This window comes from Mytilus galloprovincialis, chromosome 14, assembly GCF_965363235.1.
Source record: "Mytilus galloprovincialis chromosome 14, xbMytGall1.hap1.1, whole genome shotgun sequence".
Lineage (NCBI taxonomy): Eukaryota > Metazoa > Mollusca > Bivalvia > Mytilida > Mytilidae > Mytilus > Mytilus galloprovincialis.
The window spans coordinates 35,690,385-35,710,369 of record NC_134851.1 but is presented as its reverse complement, the minus strand read 5'-3'; the positions used below and the strand labels follow the sequence as shown (position 1 = coordinate 35,710,369).

Genomic DNA, 19,985 nt, shown 5'->3' with positions numbered 1-19,985 from the left:
GAAATTCACAATTTGTTGTATCAAATTGATAATTTGTTATATTGTTAATTTGTTATATCAAATTGGATAATTTGTCAAAGTTAAATCAAATTAATATAGTTTCAAGTCATATCAAATTGATAATCTGTTTTATCAATAAATTAAGCTGTCATATGATCCCGTACAGATTTTGTCTGTCATTAACTGGATAAAAGGTTCAAATGTTGACATTGTTAATTAAAAACAAAACTGAGGTATTTACCTGAATGTTTGGTAAAAAGGGGGGTCATTTAAAAAAATATATAATAAGAATTTTTAATTGCTATTTTTCTCTATCATTTATGGATATTTAGTATAATCCGATAATTTATTTTATTTATAAAACTATTGTTTATTTGTAAATAAACTTTCTTGTCAGTGTTGTCCGCTGCTTTCTTGTCATATTTTTTTCTTATTTTCGCCAATATTTTTCGCTTCTTGCCCATGGTGACGCTTCTTGTTGCTACATTTCTTTTTGTTGTAATTAGCGAGACCCATGTGCGTAGTAATACATAGTTGATGTATTTTCAGCCTTAGAAGTAAATGCGGTCTAAATATCAACAACTGTTTGTAATGTGATCACTGAAAATCAAAATTAAAATAAAATGTATTTCAAAAATTAAAATTTCAAAAGAAACTGGATATGAACTATTTCTTTAAATAACCGGAAACAGAAGTTGACGCTTTATTTTGAGCAAATAGGCTTCGCAGAATTTTCAAAGCATGAAGTATCCAAAAGACGAAATACATCTTCTTTAAACCTTTTGGGGTTAAATGTATGAAAACCGAATAACAAAATATTTCTTAAATGTTGTTCATCATGTTTAAAATTAGTGATTCTTGTTGAAGATTCCATTGCAAGCGTAAATAAACAGGTCCAAGCATGAAAAATATTTTTCAACCCAGTGCATTATAAAAAAATTTTTATAGTTTTCACATGTAAACATGATTACAGTATACCATGTCATTTGTCGATCCCTAGTGTTATAAGTTAATCGTATTTTTCTTTGTACTACTTCTTTATTACTACCAATGTCAATGACATATTATTAACACACACTTGACAAACATAACAAAACCATTTTAGCTGATGAACCCAGATAATTTTTATTTTTATTCCTCAGGCCTGTTGGTACAAATTATCTCAATGTGCAGATTTTGCTCAACATATTTTCCTCTCTGTGCTTTAAAAGGGTATGCGCTGGTAAACTTGAGATAGGGAGACACTTATTTTTTTTTTTTTTTTTTGTCAAATGATAAAATTAGTTGCATTATTCAAAATGTATGGAGTACTGTTGTTAAATTCCATTGATGTTGCAGTGCTCTAGCTACTAAGTTCGAACAGGGCGCAGCACCCGCCCTTTTTATTGACGCCCGTGACTTTATTCTGCCGTCCTTAAGGCGCCATGCTGTTTTAATCGCGTAAAAATCTGCAATTTCTGCCTTTGAAATACTGGTAAATTCGTAATTCTTTCATCAACGGGAAGTTCAGCTACCTGTGCAAACTGTCAAATTAGGTAACCCATTAAGTGCATGGCTTCTGACAGCTTTGGTGTCAAAGACATTGTTAATTAAAACCCAATTACCTTTAAGTTAGCTTTAGGTCATACATAATTTTTGTATATCAACAAAATGAGTTACTTCCCCTTATTTATCACCTTTTCACATTAATTTAATGCAAATGCATATCAGAATATGAATTTAAATTTTTTTTTCTTGAATACACTTCAAAAATAATTATTTTGAAAATTATATTTTGCATCTTTACTTCCATTAACTGATCTATCAAGTGCAATGAAGTATAAAAAAATCACAATATCTGCTTACATACTTGGTAAGATTGGTATTGTAACAGCAACAATATAATATGAAGGAAACTGCTTCCTAAAATGATTTCAGCATCATGACCATAGATTTATGAAGTCAACCATATAAAATAGTGCCAAAAGTGTTGAAATATATTACTCCATTTGAACTGAAACTTGAATTTACAAGAATGCATATTAATAAAAGTTATGTGCTAATTAATTATGCAATATGAGGCTTAAATAATTGCTTTTTTTTTTTGGGGACATTAATTAACACGTAAAATTGCCCTTTTTCTGACTGGCACCCTGGCCTTTTCAAATCCTGGCTAGAACACTGTGTTGCCAGTGGGATTCAAACCTTCAATCTCTGGATCTTCAGGGCTTTCCATTGAAATGGAAGTAGAAGGCTGAATTAAAATTATAGGCGGCTATAACATGTGTTCGGGGAAGCCGGACGCCCACCAAGCTGTAAGCTTGGTGCCTTACAGCAGGGGGTCTGGGGGCCACTGAAGGCCCCCGTAAGCTCTGGCATAAATAGAGCAAAATCCTGCATTCTCGCAATCTCCTGGCACCAAATTTAATCTTTCAAATGACCATTTTTATGTATGAAATTAAAGAAAGAAAGAAAAAAATCTCAAAGAAATTTCATTTTTTTTTATGTCAGTTTTTTATTTTCATTACCTTATGCTTAAAATTCATTTACTTTTAAAGGAGTTTTATTTAAATAATCATCCGGTTTGTTAGAAATCTTGATCGATTTATTTTGCATAACTACGTGCATTTGTAAACAAATGACCCCCCTTTTCTCTCTAAAGACTGTTACGCGTATTTAAATCATACAATTATTTCTCAAGCATTGACAGAAAATTAATATATCCTCTGATTTTCTCTCTTTTTTTGTAAACTGTTGAATAAGTCGGATACATAAATCATTTGGAAATGTTATTTATTTGAGGTCGAGTCGACAATATTCTACTTTCGTTTTTGACCTTGATTCTCTGAACACCACGTGGTCTTTGAAAAATGAACTTCAAAAGATACTGTTTTCCAGATTCTGAACAATATGATCTACTACACTTTCTTTAATTTGACTAATATTATTCCATAACATAAGATTGTCATCCTATCTGATTGTCTTCACGTTTTAAAAGCGAAAAAAAGCCAACGAGTTAATGATCATCGGAACGTCTCTATTGTTATCGTTCAATGACCACCGGAACGTCTCTCTTGTTATCTTTGAAAAGAAACGATGCATTCTGACTTTAAATAGACAACCAATCAGTGACCTGAATTCATGTGAACTATATTTAGCCCAAGGTAAACATTGACTTTTGGTCCTTGTTTATCGTGACCGCGACTTTGCGACAATCTATACGTCTCTCGGCTGTCTGTAAACATTTGAAAAAGATATTTTTTTTCTTTTTGAATTTATATTTTTGGCAGTGAAGTAGCCGGCACTTGAAGCCACTGTAAGCGGCGGATTTCCGCCGGCTACCGGCTTCAATGGAAAGCCCTGGATCTTAAAGCCCCGCTCTAGTCTAACCAATTAAACATTGTAAACCAAAGAAGATTTACCCTATCTCAATCAGTAACTCCATTGAACTCAGTTAGATTACCTAAGACCATGGAAGTATTATATTGACAGGAACTTCAACAAGCAGACTTCGAAAGTTTATAGTGCGATTCTGCTAATTAACTCGACATGTTGTATGGATGCATGCATGTGTCCAATCAAATTTTTGGAACATCTTGATCGATCGTATTTACCTGACACACCGAAATAAGCCAATATGTACTTTTAAATTGTCTAGGAAATGACATTTATCATGTTCATGATGTTTTCACGCTTTTGCTATGTTAAAACAAATAAAAATAAAGCAATTATTATCTGATTTTACAGCTAACTTTGACAAATATTTTACTGAATTGTTTACCGAAAGAAGTTTCCATGTTGAATTTCATTTACATTGCTAGGCAGTCAAGGATATAACTCTTATAGGGTTATTACAGAAAAATAACTTACATTTGTTATTGTGGACTAAAAAATTAAAGAACTGTGATAACATATATATGTTACATGTTTCAAAGGGACAATTTACATCACAAGTTCAGTTAAAATGTATTCAAGTTCTATCGATATTGCTATTGTCTTTATGTACATGATGTATACTTAACTATAGAAAGATATAACAGTTCATAGTTTGCCAATTTTGCATAGTACACCTATGTTATAACAAAAAATATGCCTGTAATAACTAAAGGGTGTTATCACAGCTTCTCGATATCACTCCAAAAAATTTGCTCAGACATACATCATATATATATAGCACTTAAGTTCAATGTATTTTAAGTTTTTGTCAGAAAATAATGACCAGAGCATGTAATGAGGTTCTGCGCAAGCTGCCCAGTAATTCCCAAGTGTCTGACATAACAAGTTGCATTCCTTTAATAACTGAGTCTGACTGGTAGGTAGATAAGACATTCTATAACAGATCACTTGATAAGATCAGTTTCTGTAAATTATTCAGGCGAAGGAGTTATCAAGTAGTTAGTACTACTGTACAACTCCAAGTCTTAAACCTGAAAACCCTCCTTGCATGTCATGGTCATTCTATGACCTGTTCAAACCTTTCCATGCAGTAGATATTCAACAATGTTCTTGTGTTTGTTTTAATTTCTTGCTTTTGAACAATAGAATACTGACTGTAAACCAACTTATTTTTGCAAGCGATTTATTTTTCGTGACTTTTGCGAGTAGAAAAATAATGCGAATATAAATCATTGCAAAAAGGTAAAACTTGGATCTTTCTGTCTTAAACTACATCATATACATTCGAAAATTGCGAAACTAAATAGCTGCGAAGTGGACTAGGAAGGATATAACGTGAAATAAAGTATCCGCGAAAATAAGTTGGTTTACAGTATTTAAAATATAGAATAGAAATACAACATGTAGTTTTGAGTAGGTCAGAAACTGAGAGTCAATATTTCTAAATCGTTTTTATGCAACATTTAATTTTCATTGCAGATTAAATTTGTTGAACAGTATTATTAAGACAAGAAGTCATGAACATGATGAACAAAAAGAAGGATTCACAATCCAATCCAATTAAATCTAAGGTATTTATTAATGGTTATACATATATGCAGGTGATATCAAGACAGTATAATGTTATGTGTATGATTTGATTTACACTGTGAATACCTTAGAATCAGACAGCGGTGAGAACATGACAAAAAAAAGCCTGCTCAAAAATATATAGAAGGTACATGAATATAACATTCATTCATTTTCCTGTTCCGGTATTTTAAGATATATTTGGTTGAAATGTGAAATTAGCAATTAAGGGGAAATAATTGTCATTTACCATTATTCTAACCAAAAGTTAGAGATTTCTCAAATTACCAGATACACAGAAACGAAAGATCCACCATGCCTAACTCAGGGTGATGGTAACTTCAAAATATGATGGTATGGTCAGTGTTGTTTTTTTTCTGCCATGTTTTGTAATTATTTTACAAAGAATGAAACTTAACAAACTTGTATACACCTTAAAAATATACTTCGGAAAAATTCACTTTATATTTAAAAAAAAATATTACACAATTGAAATAAAGATTAGAGGAAATTGATGTAAGCAACTTCAAGTCACTGCAGGTTACAGCCTTCTAACATAGTAAACTTTAAAAGGATTACAAAACAAGAAACAATGTATGAAAAAACAACAATTTTAACAGTTTGTATTACTTATAAGCTAATAAATTAATTGACAAGACAACCGTTGTACTACAAGGACAAAAAAAATAATGAGTTTACATGTACTCATAGTTTTGGAAAGTAGTGAACAGAACAACATTAGAGCAAACTGTAGAAATCAGCTGGAAAGAACTTGACCCATTTGGTCCATACAAAAAGCACAGAAAAGCAACTTTAAAAATAAAAGACATATATATGTTTTTAGTTACTGGTCAAACTTAATTTGAACTTGACAGGTCAAATTAAAAATAATATTTGACATAATATTTTCTAATTAAAGGCAACCAAGCAGAAGACAGTTGCAGTGAAATCAAGAATAAAAGGAGCACCAGTAAAAAGGTATATTTAGAGTTACAGGGATAAAGGTCTAAAAAAAATGTCACACATAAATATTTGGTGTAGCTATCAGTATAAAAAACAATTACTAAAAATATTATAAGATGTGATATGATTGCCAATAAGACATTTATTCATCTAAGTTCAAATGAAGTGAATGTAAGCAATTTCCGGCAACTCTTTGGTCTTCAACAATGAGAAAAATGTTTACCATATAGTTGGCTATTAAAGCCTTGAAATGAAAAATACAAATGTATAATACAATTCAATAAAGAAATTTAACGGCTTATTTATAACAAAACAATTTACTAAAACAAATATGACTGGCATTGATCAACTATATCCCCAGACAAACATGCATGGCACATGTATGTTATGGCAAAAAGTAAGAAATTAGATGGCATCTTAGGATGAGTCAAAGCATTTACCAGTGTTGTCATAACATAAAAAAAGACTAGCTTCAGTTCTCTAAATTAGAGCAGCTGGAAGCTGAGAGGTAAGGTATGCTAGAATAAGGAAGCAGTATGTGATTCACAACTGACTGAAAAAATAAGAAAATAAATGGAAGCTCAAATGTACTTTAATCATGTTTATTGTTTGTAAATTGAATAACATGAATATGGAGTTAAACTAATTGTCATACAAATTTGAGAAATGTATAAAATTTTACAGTATTCTGGTGAAATCAATTGCTCAGAGCATCCAGTCTGTTTTTTAAAACTATTTCTTTTTTATGCCCCACCGACGATAGTAGAGGGGCATTATGTTTTCTGGTCTGTGGCTCCGTTCGTGCGTCCGTCCGTCCGTTCATCTGTCCCTTCATCCGTCTGTTCGTCTGTGCGTACGTCCATTCAGGTTAAAGTTTTTGGTCAAGGTAGTTTTTGATGAAGCTGAAGTCCAATCAACTTGAAACTTAGTACACTTGTTGCTTATGATATGATCTTTCTAATTTTAAAGCCAAATTAGACTTTTGACCTCAATTTCATGGTCCACTGAACATAGAAAATGAAAGGGGGAGTTTCAGGTTAAAGTTTTTGGTCAAGGTAGTTTTTGATGAAGTTGAAGTCCAATCAACTTGAACTTAGTACACTTGTTGCTTATGATATGATCTTTCTAATTTTAAAGCCAAATTATACTTGTGACCCCAATTTCATGGTTCACTAAACATAGAAAATGGGAGTTTCAGGCTAAAGTTTTTGGTCAAGGTAGTTTTTGATGAAATTGAAGTCCAATCAACTTGAAACTTAGTACATATGTTCCCTATAGTATAATCTTTCTAATTTTTCTCAAATTAGATTATTACCCAATTTTTACAGTCCATGTAACATGGAAAAGGATAGTGCAAGTGGGGCATCCGTGTACTTTGGACACATTCTTGTTTCCAGATGAATTTAAATACAAATAGATGTTAAGTATCCCAAAATATATTTTGAACATATTTAACTATCATCATATATATTAAACCTTGTACAATATTTTGAACTACCTGACCTGTATAATCGTAAATTTCTTTGAAGGCCAAAATCTGCTTCGAAAGAAAAGACAAAAGTAAAGCCAGCACCTATTGTGTCAGCTGGATATTCATTATACTCTGCACCATCAGACAATTCAGTTAATGGAGATTTTGATACATGTAGTGAACTACTGGCCAGACTGAAAGAAAGGAGAAAAGGTACTAGTTTGTATGTGATATACGCTATAAAAAAGATGTGATATGATTGCCAATGAGACAACTGTCCACAAGAGACCAAAATGACACAGACATTAACAACTATAGGTCACCGTACAGCCTTCAACAATGAGCAAAGCCCATACCGCATAGTCAGCTATAAAATGGCTTAAGGCCCTAATAAGACAATGTAAAACAATTCAAACTGTTTATTAAAAGGAAAATTTACACTACTTTGTCAAACTTGGATCATCTCTGAAACATATTAATACATCATGTACATAGTATTGGCAAATTAGAAAAAGATAGTAAAATTAGATTCAGCTCAATTTTTTGTAAAGAACTGTATGTGAAAAAAAAAGTTTCATAAGATTAGTTTGTTTTCAGTAATGTTAAGTTTGTTCACTTGAAATCGAGTTGGAGAAAATGATTTAACATCAATGTTTATTATTTTCTAAAAAAATTACCAGAAAAAAGGCCACAAAGAACAATTTTGTATTGTTTGTTATTAACGTAAATGATAACCATATTTTTGAAACTGTAAAACGATGATTGCTGGTGTAGGGCAAAACGAAGATAGTAAAAAAAAAAAACGTTGTGTTTGTTCATATTAACTTCAGAGTGGAGCCAATTAACTTTCACTGTTTATGAACTCGAGTGTAAAATGTGTCAGTACACACATATACATATGTAAATATTATATTTTCAGTGACAGGAAGTCATGTCCAACGTTTCTTAGATAAATTAGCCTCTTCTGATGACAGCCAACAAACAGATCCCTCCTCTCATTCTAATAATAGACTTACTATTGTATTACCTTCTGCCTATGATCAGGGTCTGTTTGATTTGTCTTGCTTGTTTGGGTCTGTTTGAGTTGTATTCAGAAGCCTTTTTTCACCATTGCTTGTTTTGTGCTGTATTGCTTTTTTGCACATGGTTTAATTTGTTTTGCTACTTTACATTTTGTTTGAAATTGTTGCACAGTGGCTAGACTTTTAGATTGAATAAGGAATTTTTTTAATTTAATTTATGAAATTTTTGTCATTGATAATTGAATATTTTCAGATTTATTTATAAATTCATTGACTTCTATTGTTTTAAATAGAATATGATATGCAAGCATATAGTGTATATTCAGAAAAATTTCCAATGTTTTTATAATTGCTGAAAATGGTAACAAGATAAGTGTCACATAAATGAAAACGAGCAATTTAATTATCTTGTGGAGAGTTGTCTCATTTGCAATCATACCACATCTTCTTTTTTTAAATTTCAAGTTTGACAGCATTATATGTATGCTGCACATCCTAAATAATAATAAACCACATGTGTTTCATCTGCCCAACAAGTCTGCCAAACAATCCCAATGATAAAGATCCTCAATAATTTCTGAATTAACATAAACTGAAAAAGGATTTTTAAAAGATGTCTAAAATGCAGATACAGTATATGAATGCTTTATGATATGGCTATCAGATTTCATAAGGTTCCCCAATTCTGTATGTTTTATCAAGATGAATGCTAGGGCATGGCAGTAAAAAGATTTATTGTAATATTACATGTTCTTTGGTTCTTTTTTCAACGGATATATTGATTTTATCATGTTTATGGTATACCAAGAAAATGTATGCCACTATGAATGATTGTTGTTTGAATATATTTACACTGGTCACTGGATTATATCTGCTGTAAACATACAAGTTAAAAGTAACAGTTTATACTTCTTTACAGTTATTTCTCAAGAATTGGACGTTCTCTGTTCAGCAATTGGTAATCCAGATCATTATAACTAACAATAACTATCCTGTATATCTGTGTAAAATTAAATTGTGTGACCACTATCTATCTTGAATAATCTTTCTTTCACATGTACTGCTACTTTCACAAATCACCTGTATGACTGAATACACTATTCACATAAGATAGTTTTTTCATGTTTTGCACTTCTGATTTTTTTACCTTTGTTTTTGAGTGACTTTAATATTTTTGTATACTGGAGACATAAAGGGGCCCAACCTGCCATAAGAGGAAAGATATACATAGGCAATATGGATATTTTGAGCTAAAATTAAGGGGCTCAATCAAACTAAAGTGATCTAGCCTGGCATGGGCCCTTTTACAAGTCTTTTAATGAATTAGTTTTGAAAAGTTTTATAGGGCATTTTATGACTTTATTGATGCAATTGGGAATTAATTAGATTGTCATTAACAATCATAAAGTACATAATGAAATGTTTCCAATGATTTGTAGAAGATATTATTTTAAATTGACCATGCATATGAGTTTTGACATCAGAATTGAACATAATGTTATTAATTGATTAGTAAGTTTATGCTATGATAATTTACACTTTCGATGACTGAATGAGCATGCTTTATTTTCTGAGTATCAAGCCAAGGCAGAGCAGGTTTACTTTGTAAGGAAACAATAGTTTATAGTCATTTAATGTCTTAATAAAAAAAATGTTTTTTTTCCTGCAGCACTTAACAATAATAAATAGAAAATGTAGTATGATTGCCAATAAGACAATCTCCAATAGAGACAAAATGATGTAGAAGTTATTAACTTTAATATATAGTATGCTCTAAAATATGTAAAATATTGCATGGCAGTTTAATGTGACAAAGTGAAAGAATAGTTCTGTAGAATGCCTTTAGTCAATATTCCATTGAGAATGGTGGAGATTAACAACTGGAAAGCTTTTAAGTAATGATTTCTTTCAGCAGTGAGTAATTTAAGATTGGTGTAGCAAAAAGCCATGCAGTACATGGATTTATTTGTTAATTTGAGTCACAATATTATATGTTATTTTATGTGTAATACTAGATATTTTTGTTAAATTTCAGAATCTGTCCAGTCTGATACCAACGCCCCTTTCAATCTGAGACTATCCTCATCTACCCCTGATCCAGAAAAAGCAACATTCCTGGCAGAACAAGGCAACATTTTCCAGACTGTTCCAGAAAGAGATAGTTCTGGTCCAATAACCAAGGAAACAGCTACGAATAGACAAAATTTTCCCTTAATTACTCATGGTCAACAGGGATTCAGTTTGCCTACAAGTGCAACAAGTATAAACATACCATTTGGTAGCTATGGTCAATATACTGCTGATGGTCACCAAGGTAACACAGCAGAAGTAGTAAATACTTCAAGTTCAGGCTTTATACCCACATCAAATACTTACACGAATGTTGATATTCAGAATTGGGCAAGACGTGATAGTGATATACAAACTTATCAGGCATATATACCAAGAGAATCAACAGGATTTTCTGTAAATGCTAAAAACCCAAAAGACAACAATGATTCGAAAGGAAACTCATCTGGCAGTTCTGGTGCCAAAGAAATTTCACACTTAATCTCCAGACAACAAAGCATTAATTCAAGTGGAACTGATTATGTTGTGTTGCCATGGCCTCAAGGGGGAACAGCTGGTAATGCCGTACCTCCTGGCACCCCTGTTTTCCAGTTACAAAATGGACTGTTCCAAATCAGACCTGCTAATGTGCAGAACCAAGGTCAAACAACATCTGCACATGAACAGTTAGGAATAGGACAAGTAAAAAGGAAAACACCAAGCCCAGTTCAGAATGATTTAGGAGGCAGCTATTTAGCAACTGATGCTTTCCAGATTCCAGAAAGGGACAATGGACCATCAGTTCCTCAAGGAGTTAGAAAGGTCTCGTCAGTTGGATTGACACAGGAAACTTTGTCCTCCATTACAGGCACAAATTCACCCCATCATACAATTACACCACTCAGTCAGCGGACAACTTCTGTTACCATAACACCCAGAACAGAATCTTCCGTAAACGCTGAAAGTGTTCATAATACATCAAGCAATAAAAATTCTGATGGAAACCAGTCAAAAGAGAATCCAGACGAGAAAAAGGATGTTCCAAACAGTTCAGGAGGCCTTAAACAGAATTTAGATGTTAACAGTAAACAAGATTCAAATATGGTGGGCAATTTTTTTCAAGGACAGAGTACAAGTTCAAGATCTGACAATGTGAGAAACTTAAGTGACCATAGACAGAATATTAGTAATCAAGGTAACAGGAATTTAGTAGGTCAAAATATAAGTGGACATAGTTCTCAGGGTCAAGGGCAAATGTTTCTTCTTCAGACTTCTCAAGGAGGTGTAATGGGCAATAACTCTTCATTTCAGCTTATTCCAGTATCAGTCTTGCCAAATTCTAATTTATATAGTGTAAACAATGCCTCAGTTGCAACAACAACTTGCCAACCACAAGTAGATGCAAATAAACAGGAAGCTGTTGAAATACCAGGGGAAACAACTCATGCCAATATTGCCAATCCATGGAGTAAAGTTAAAATGGACGCTGGTTTGAAAAAGTTGAGATACCTGTTGGGAGAATTAAAGGAATGTGGAAAGATTGGCAGTAAGTAGTAATGAAAAATATTTAGACCGACATAAGTTTAGCTTTGAATATGATATAAAAATAAGAAGATATGGAATGATTGCCAATGAGACAACTTTTTGACCTAAGACCAAATGACATAAAAGTTAACAACTATAGGTTATACAATATGGCCTTCAACAACGAGCAAAACCTATACCACAAAGTCAGCATTTAAAGGCCCTGAAATACATTTAAAACTTGCAACTGGAAATTTAAAATGACTCATTACATTGGTTGAACTAAATTACGGTGACTTCCCAGTAAAATAAAAACTGAGATAATTTCATTTCTCTGAGGTCATATGACAATGGATTGAAGAGGTTTACCTGATAAAAATTACAAGTCTGTCAAATTGTTAAGACTTCATATAGAGAAAATATGAAATTAAAAGAATCTTCAATCAGCCAGTCTGATTTTTCATTCAAAATTTTAAAATCTTTTTATAACACTGCATAATTCTGTTACAACTACATGTTCTTTTCCATGACTTTGATGCAGTAAGACAATAAGACAATAGTCTATTTGCCAATTACCGATTTGATTCTGTTATTACACACTTTTTAAACAAATTACTTCCCTTCGTCAATTATAGACTGGTTCCATACTGGACAAAATCGGCTTTTGCTAATGCAAAGCATGATGAATTGAAACTGATGTAGCGGTGGATTAATTATTTTTTCATGAAAAATAATTACTGATGTCAAAAGTATTTAGCTTAACAACAAATTGATGTAATTAAAAGATTTGAAAACCTTAAAGATTACACACATTACGCACAGGTAAATTTGCTCTTTCTGCTAGCTCTCCATGTAAATGAAAATTCATTCTTCATAAGGGAGACAACTAAAAAAAGATCTCTAATAACAATTACGGGAATTGGCAAATAGTCTATTAGATATATAAAGTTTGTTATTTATTTTTTCAGAAGATGTTGAAGTATCCAGGCTTGTAAAAGAAGTTGAGAAAACCATAGAAACCATCCCAACACTCAGTAGTAAATTTAATTTAATGGCAGAAATTGATCTGTGTTTACAACCACTCAGAAATGAGAATTGTCAATTAAGAAGGTAAGTTCTGTGCCTTGTGGGAAAAAGTCTTAAGGTTTTTTTGCAGCAGGGTACTAGGAGTACAAATTTTAAAAGGAAATGAATATCTTAAGCATGTTGAGTTTATTGTCAAATTTGGTTCGTTTTGATACTGTATGTTGCAGTCACAAAATTTTACATGTATAGGAAAATTTCTTCTTTACCATGGTGCTTGTATAATTTCTTGGTAGGTAATTAGCTATACTAGAATAAGATAGTGAAAGATAAATTTTTGTTGTTCTTGAATATTAAAATTTTCATTTTAAAGGTAGATACATATTTTCCAATACAAGTCGAACTAAGAATTTAAATTATGTCATTTTTTGTAACCTTTCCAATACCTCTTTTCAAGATGAAATTGGTTTTTAGATAATCAGTAAAGAACATGGTCCACTGTTGACCAAAAAATATTTACAAAACAGTTATGTTTCAAATACAATTATAGCGTTTACAACTCTGTCACATTTTTCACAACAATTTCTGAATTAACAGTATGTCAAATGTTTCCTGTTATGATGGTAATAATTATGTTTTTTTTTCCTAATCCAGACAACTGAGACTTGTTAACCAGAAAGTTAAAGAAAAAGAAGTTGTGAAAGAAAAAGCTGCCTTAGACTTTGATGGTAAATTATGAGAATTTATATTCTAGAAATAAGTTCTAGTTGCAATGATAAAAAGGACATATGGGGGCAAATACCAATGGCACAGCAATTGAATGGAAACTTTGATTATTTCTTGTATGATACTCAAATTAATAAAAAGTATTTTTAAATCATTTATGATTGGTCATTGGAAAGATGACGAAGGTAGCAATTTTATTCTCCTTTATAGTAACTCCTTTGGAAAGTGAGATTTCTATCTATTTATTAAAAATTACACTTCAATAAACATTGGGTGAGATAAAAAAAAAATCTGAATCATTTTATGGAGATTAGGATTAGTCTTTTCTTGATTATGGGAGTCTAGGCCTGTATGCATAATTACTTTAGTTAAGATTTGTTCTGAACGGATGGATTTTTATACCCCCGCTTTAATAAAACTTGTATGATTTTACACATGATAACCAAGTTAAAAATTTTCGTCACATTTTTCTCAGGAACTACAATACAAGGATTTCTGAAATTTGGTTTCAGGATTTTTATAAGTCAGCTATACCGTGTGATGCGTTTTCAGATTCATCACTCGACAACTTCCTGTTTACCGAACACTTGCATATTTTTACACTATTAATATTATCCACTTGCGGCGGGGGTATCATCAGTGAGCAGTAGCTCGCAGTTTCACTTGTTCTACATGTAATGATAAATAAGAACTACGATTGGATGTCTCAACTTAAGTGGTTTTATGCATACTGTTATGAGTGTTTGCTCACTGTGAGAGATTCTTTTTTGCAGTGATACATCTTCAAGCCAGTAATACAGCTTTACAGAAACAAGTTAAGGATGAGAAGGAGACCAAAGTAAAGCTGGCCTTAGAACTAAAGGATTTACACTCACAGATAATGAGAATGAAGATTGAAAGAAATAAACTTTTGGCTGCTCTCAGTGAAAAGGTAGAGATTTATTAATGTCCTGCCTTACCTTAAAGCAGGGGATGAAGGAATATTTTCAATTTAAATTTCAATTGGTACAAGCACATTATTCATGGTTCATATTTATGGATAAGCCTTGCCTGTAAAACTATTTGCTACCATCAAATCTCCAATTGTAGCAGCTATTCTTTACTACATTTTATGTATAAAAACAAATAAGATTTGGTAGACATAGGTTTTAGACTTAATGAAGGTCACTTTTGGATGACCCATTAAAGTAAAAAAGCATGCTTTCTGTATCTAGAAGTTTGAATGTATATTTTAAAAGCATACTTGTAGTTGTTTGAATTCTTGACATTCTATTAGAAAATGAGATCCATCTTTAATTGAATTAATGCACAAATGTAATATGTAGTGTTTTGAACTTTGTTTGTTGTAGGAAACAGATGAATTGAAGGTTAAACAGGAATGTTTATCAGATACCCAGCGGTTCCGACATGAGATTGAAGAATTACAACGCCAGACAGATGGTATTCAGATGAAACATGAGAGTCTGGAACAGGAAAATCACATTCTACAGATCACAGTTCAACAGAGAGATACAGAAATCTGCAAAATGCAGGAAGTTGTCAAGTAAGATAAGATGTGGCCAATTTTCGTGGGCGTTGAATCACCTTATGGGTGTCTTGATGGCATGCTTGATTCAAATTCTGCAAAAACATGGTTTTGTTTCTGGTCTTACACCAGAGCAATTTAAAGACTTTAAACAAAATGCAGGAAGTCGACAAGCTAGTAAGATGTAAAAGTTGTCAATCAAAATGTGGCCATTTTTCTATTGTTTAGTGGACATTGAATCACTTCAAGGGTCTTGTCTTAGCATGCTTGATTTTAAAGCTGGATATGATGGTTTTATTTCTGGTCTTAAGAAACAGCAATTTTAAGCCTTTAAACAAAACATAAGAAGTCTACAAGCTAGTAAGATTCAGAAATTAGATTTTCCTTCAGGATTGATTCATTTAATGGATCTTTTTGTTAATATGTTTGTAGCATGTTTGTTTTGAAAGCTGGAGATCAAGGTTTTTTCTGATGCTCAGCCCTGTCAAATTTGTCAGCTTGCAAATTCTTAATATTTATACAAACATGAAAAAGCAAATGAAAAGTTCGTACATAAATTTGTTGACCTGTTTTCCTGAATATATTGCATTTTTGTAGATAATAGATTTTAAAGTTTATGGTTTGTAGATAAGATAAGCCTGTATGAAGTTTATATTTTTTTACAACTTTTAAAATCGTTCATTTTCACCCATGAATTCCCTACAGAAATAATAAAAAATCCTGAATTATTTACAAATCTGTAATTTTTGTTGCAAGTTTGTAAATTGTATTTCTGTATGACCAGTTGCCTTTGTTTTTGTTACAGTGAAGTAAAAGATTGTGTGGCCTCCCTGATCCAGGAGTTAGAAGAGAGTAAAGTAGGAGATAAAAGCTTTGTATCTAACAACAGCTTTAGCTTACAGAAATTAATAAAAGTCCTTGGTGAAGATAGTGTTGCAAGGTATGTTGTAAGGTTATCGTAGTATATTACAAATTTTAGACTAATCTGAACATAAAGGTGTCTTCAAAGCTGAAAAATAGCTCTGAATCATAATTAAAGGCACTTATATATTGTCGTGTTAAAAGGATAAAATACATGGTTTGCCACATTGTGCCCTGTAAATTCACTAAAAAGTCCTTGGTGAAGATAGTGTTGCAAGGTATGTTGTAAGGTAGTATATTACAAATTTTAGACTAAACTGAACATAAAGGTGTCTTCAAAGCTGAAACATAGCTCTGAATCATAATTAAAGGCACTTATATATTGTCGTATTAAAAGGATAAAATACATGGTTTGCCACATTGTGCCCTGTAAATTCACTAAAAATGGAAAATAACCATTATTAATAAAAAAAAAAAAAAAAAAATCAGACATTTAAACAGAAAAAAGGGTCTCAGATAATGTAAATATTGTCTTACATTTGATGCCATATTTTGTGAGATATAATGAAGGAGATTTTTTATATTTTTAAATCAATACAGGCCGACTGAACTAGCAGATATATACCACTTAATAATTACCCAGAATTACTTTTGCCACTGGTTAAGACAAAACAAGCAGTAAATGATGTCCTATGCACATATAGTCTTGTTTTAAAAAAAAAATTGTTTTATTGTTCAGAAAACAAAAATACATATACATTGATATAGGAAAAATAAATAATCTTTCAATTTATAATCTTAAATGTTTTTATTTTCTTCAGCTTTACACAAGGTAAACAACCTTCAAGTCGCCAACAGTACACAAATACTCAGCAGAGCCTGTATTTAGTCACAAAGGAACCACCGAAACCAACTCCAAGACTTACAAAGCAGGCATTAGCAACTCATGACAAAAAACAGCCTCATGGTGGCAGCCGTGGAAAAATGTTTACCTATGATCCTCATCCTACAGAAGACTTTAAAACTAGCAATTCAGACACTGAAGTTGAATTAAATGTTGTAAATCATGGGCAGAGAAGAAAACAATCTCCTGGAAGGAGAAGACATAGTTTATCTCCTCCAAGTAAAAGAGTTCCATTAAGGGAGAGAAATATTAGTGGAAAGCATAAATCACATGAATTGAAAAAGCAGACTTTTGCAAAGCAAGGTCCGCTAAAAAATGAGGATGTAGTAAAAAGCAGAAGGAATTTGAATCGTTCTTTGTCTCCAACTAATACTAGAAATCCTAAGGTTGCTTTTGATTTCTCTAAAACTTCATATAGGCATGATAGTGACGATTTTCAAGAGGAAAATTATTTAGCGTCAAATGTTCAACAAAGCTGTAATCAATCTGAAGCTTCTCGCTATAGTGTTACAGACTATTTTAGAAAGTATCCTCAGAGTCAACCAAACAGCAGTGATACTTATAGAAAACGTCTACATCAGCGCTCATACAGCCAACCAAATCATTATGAACATTCAAATAGTAAATGGACATCAGCACCAATTGCATCACTGCCAAAAGAATTTACTTCTCCTGTTCGAAGTAGTAGTAGAAATAATCCATCTGCTTTTTCTCCGCAAGACAATTTGTATCACGGAACTGCGCTAGATAACTCATTAAGTGCAATTACTGACGATAACATATCAAGTGTGTCAGAAAGAACGTCTACCTCGACAGCTACAACTGTTAACGATACATCTTTTAGAAGGGGCATTGCTGCTCTTGATGCAAATATTCTCAAATTGCAGCTAGCATTGCAGAAAACTAAGAGCATGCTATCATGATTTTGGTTTTGTGAATCAATATTTAACATGTTTAATTAAGTTATTTATTATGAGATTTTTGGTAATATTTATATATATAATTATGTGGAATATTTATATAGTTTTGAAAATAGATATACATGTACAAGTGAAGTTATACGTTTTTCGTTATAATTGCTGTTCAATTAACATAGTCAGAGACAAATCAGGGTTTCATATTTGAAAGTTTTATAGACACTTGCAGAAACCCTTGAAATTAAACATTTTCTTTAGTATTCTTACAAACAATTTACTTTAGGTCATAGAGAAACATTCGGCTTTCACTTTTAAATATACTTTATTTGAAGGAATGAAGTCACAACTTAGATCTGCATTTATGAACCAAATACATATAAAATTGAGAATGGAAATGGGGAATATGTCAAAGAGACAACAACTCTACCAGAGAGCAGATGAAGGCCACCAATGGGTCTTAAACGCAGGGAGACAATCCCACACTCGTAAGTGGGTTTCTGCCGGTCCCTAGATAAAAATCTGTACTAGTTCAGTGAAAATGAATGTCATACTAAATTCCAAAACATATAAATAAACTTAAATTAAAAAACATACAAAACTAACAATGGCCAGATGCTTGTTGGGGGAATTGTCAACTAAGATGCTGGAAATATATGTATGTCAATGAGACATAAAAATAGAAAGAAAAGAACCTCATCATTTGAGCTCTAGTGGATAGTTGTCTCCTTTGCAATCATACCATGTGACATCTCCTTATTTTATATTGATGCCAATACAGTGGCGGATCCAGAACTTTTCCTAAGAGGGGGCCCGCTCCAGTCATGCTTCAATGATTCCCTATATAATCAACCAAATTTTTCCCACAAAAGGGGGGGCCCGGGCCACCCAGGCCACCCAGGCCCCCCCCCCCCCCCCCCCCGGATCCACCTATGCAATATACAAACTACAACAGTTGCTATAGAAAAAGAACAATACGATACTACTGCATGAATTTCAACATATAGTCTCAGACGATGGACAAGTGTCTTTAAAGGTCTATCCATACAAGCAGGCCATTAGAAAAGATAAAAAAAAGCCTACCAGATAATTTTTTTCTCCAGTTATTAAACTTATTAGAATGTTACAAAGGACAATCAAGCTAATTATGGTAGGCATACAAACTGATTGGGGAATGAAGACCAATAAAAAGGTTTATCTTGTACTTTTGATATTGTAAATTTGGAAATTATGGGTGCATTTATTATTGTGATTTTATCATTTTGGACTATGCGATTCTAATTTTTGCATTATTGAGAAAAATCCTGTTTGACTTATATAAATACTTTCAAAATGAGAGTTTAAATTATTGCAATTACAACCCGCCCACATTTTTGCAATAATAAAAACATCACAATAATTTCTGAATTTACAGTACCACTAGACATCTCTATTTTTATATTGATGTCAATATACAAACTACAACTATAGAAAACAAATTAAGATAATAATACTGCATGGATGTCAACATACAGTCTCAGACAATAGACAAGTGTCTTTCAAGATCTGTCCACACAAGCAGGGCATTAAAAAAGATAAAAAAACTACCAGATATTTTTACTCCTGTTGTTATTAATCTCATTAGAATGTTACAAAAGACAATCAACTGAAGCCAATTAAGGTAGGCATTTGAAATGATTGGGGAATGAAGATCAATAAAAAGGATGATCTTGTACTTTTGATATATAGATTAAACTAACTGACTGTGCAAGGTATCGAAAGGCGCTATGTTCAAAAATCTGAAACTAGAGCTCAAAATTTGAAAAAAATGGCAAAAAAACAGGGGGTCGGCCTATTCTAGGTCTACTAGTGAAAAATAATGAGGGGTGTCACGGGGTATGACTATATAGGTCTTGAAGAGGAGAAACAGACGCTTCTTTTGCGCCAGGTATTGAAGGGCGCTATGTTCAAAAATCTGAAACTAGAGCTCAAAATCTGAAAAAAATGGCAAAAAAATAGGGGGGTCGGCCTATTCCAGGCCTTCTAGATAAAAAATAATGAGGGGTGTCGCGGGGTATGA

General features: G+C 32.3%; 1 protein-coding gene across 4 annotated transcripts; it reads left to right on the top strand.

Moving 5' to 3' along the window:
• Positions 1-703: 703 nt before the first annotated feature.
• On the top strand, positions 704-18,058 carry LOC143059355 (uncharacterized). 4 transcript variants are annotated; one of them, XM_076232839.1, is made up of 12 exons: positions 704-794; positions 4,855-4,946; positions 5,864-5,922; positions 7,437-7,591; positions 9,320-9,358; positions 10,436-11,995; positions 12,942-13,083; positions 13,651-13,724; positions 14,496-14,653; positions 15,072-15,265; positions 16,053-16,187; positions 16,930-18,058. In XM_076232839.1, the coding sequence occupies exons 2-12, from the start codon at positions 4,893-4,895 to the stop codon at positions 17,933-17,935; spliced, it is 3,576 nt and encodes a 1,191-aa protein (XP_076088954.1). In that variant the 5' UTR covers positions 704-794; positions 4,855-4,892; the 3' UTR covers positions 17,936-18,058. The 4 variants fall into 4 exon arrangements, with proteins under 4 accessions (XP_076088954.1, XP_076088952.1, XP_076088955.1 ...); XM_076232837.1 differs by lacking the exon at positions 9,320-9,358 and adding an exon at positions 8,298-8,423; XM_076232838.1 differs by lacking the exons at positions 704-794; positions 9,320-9,358 and adding exons at positions 4,187-4,291; positions 8,298-8,423.
• The last annotated feature ends 1,927 nt before the right edge of the window (positions 18,059-19,985 follow it).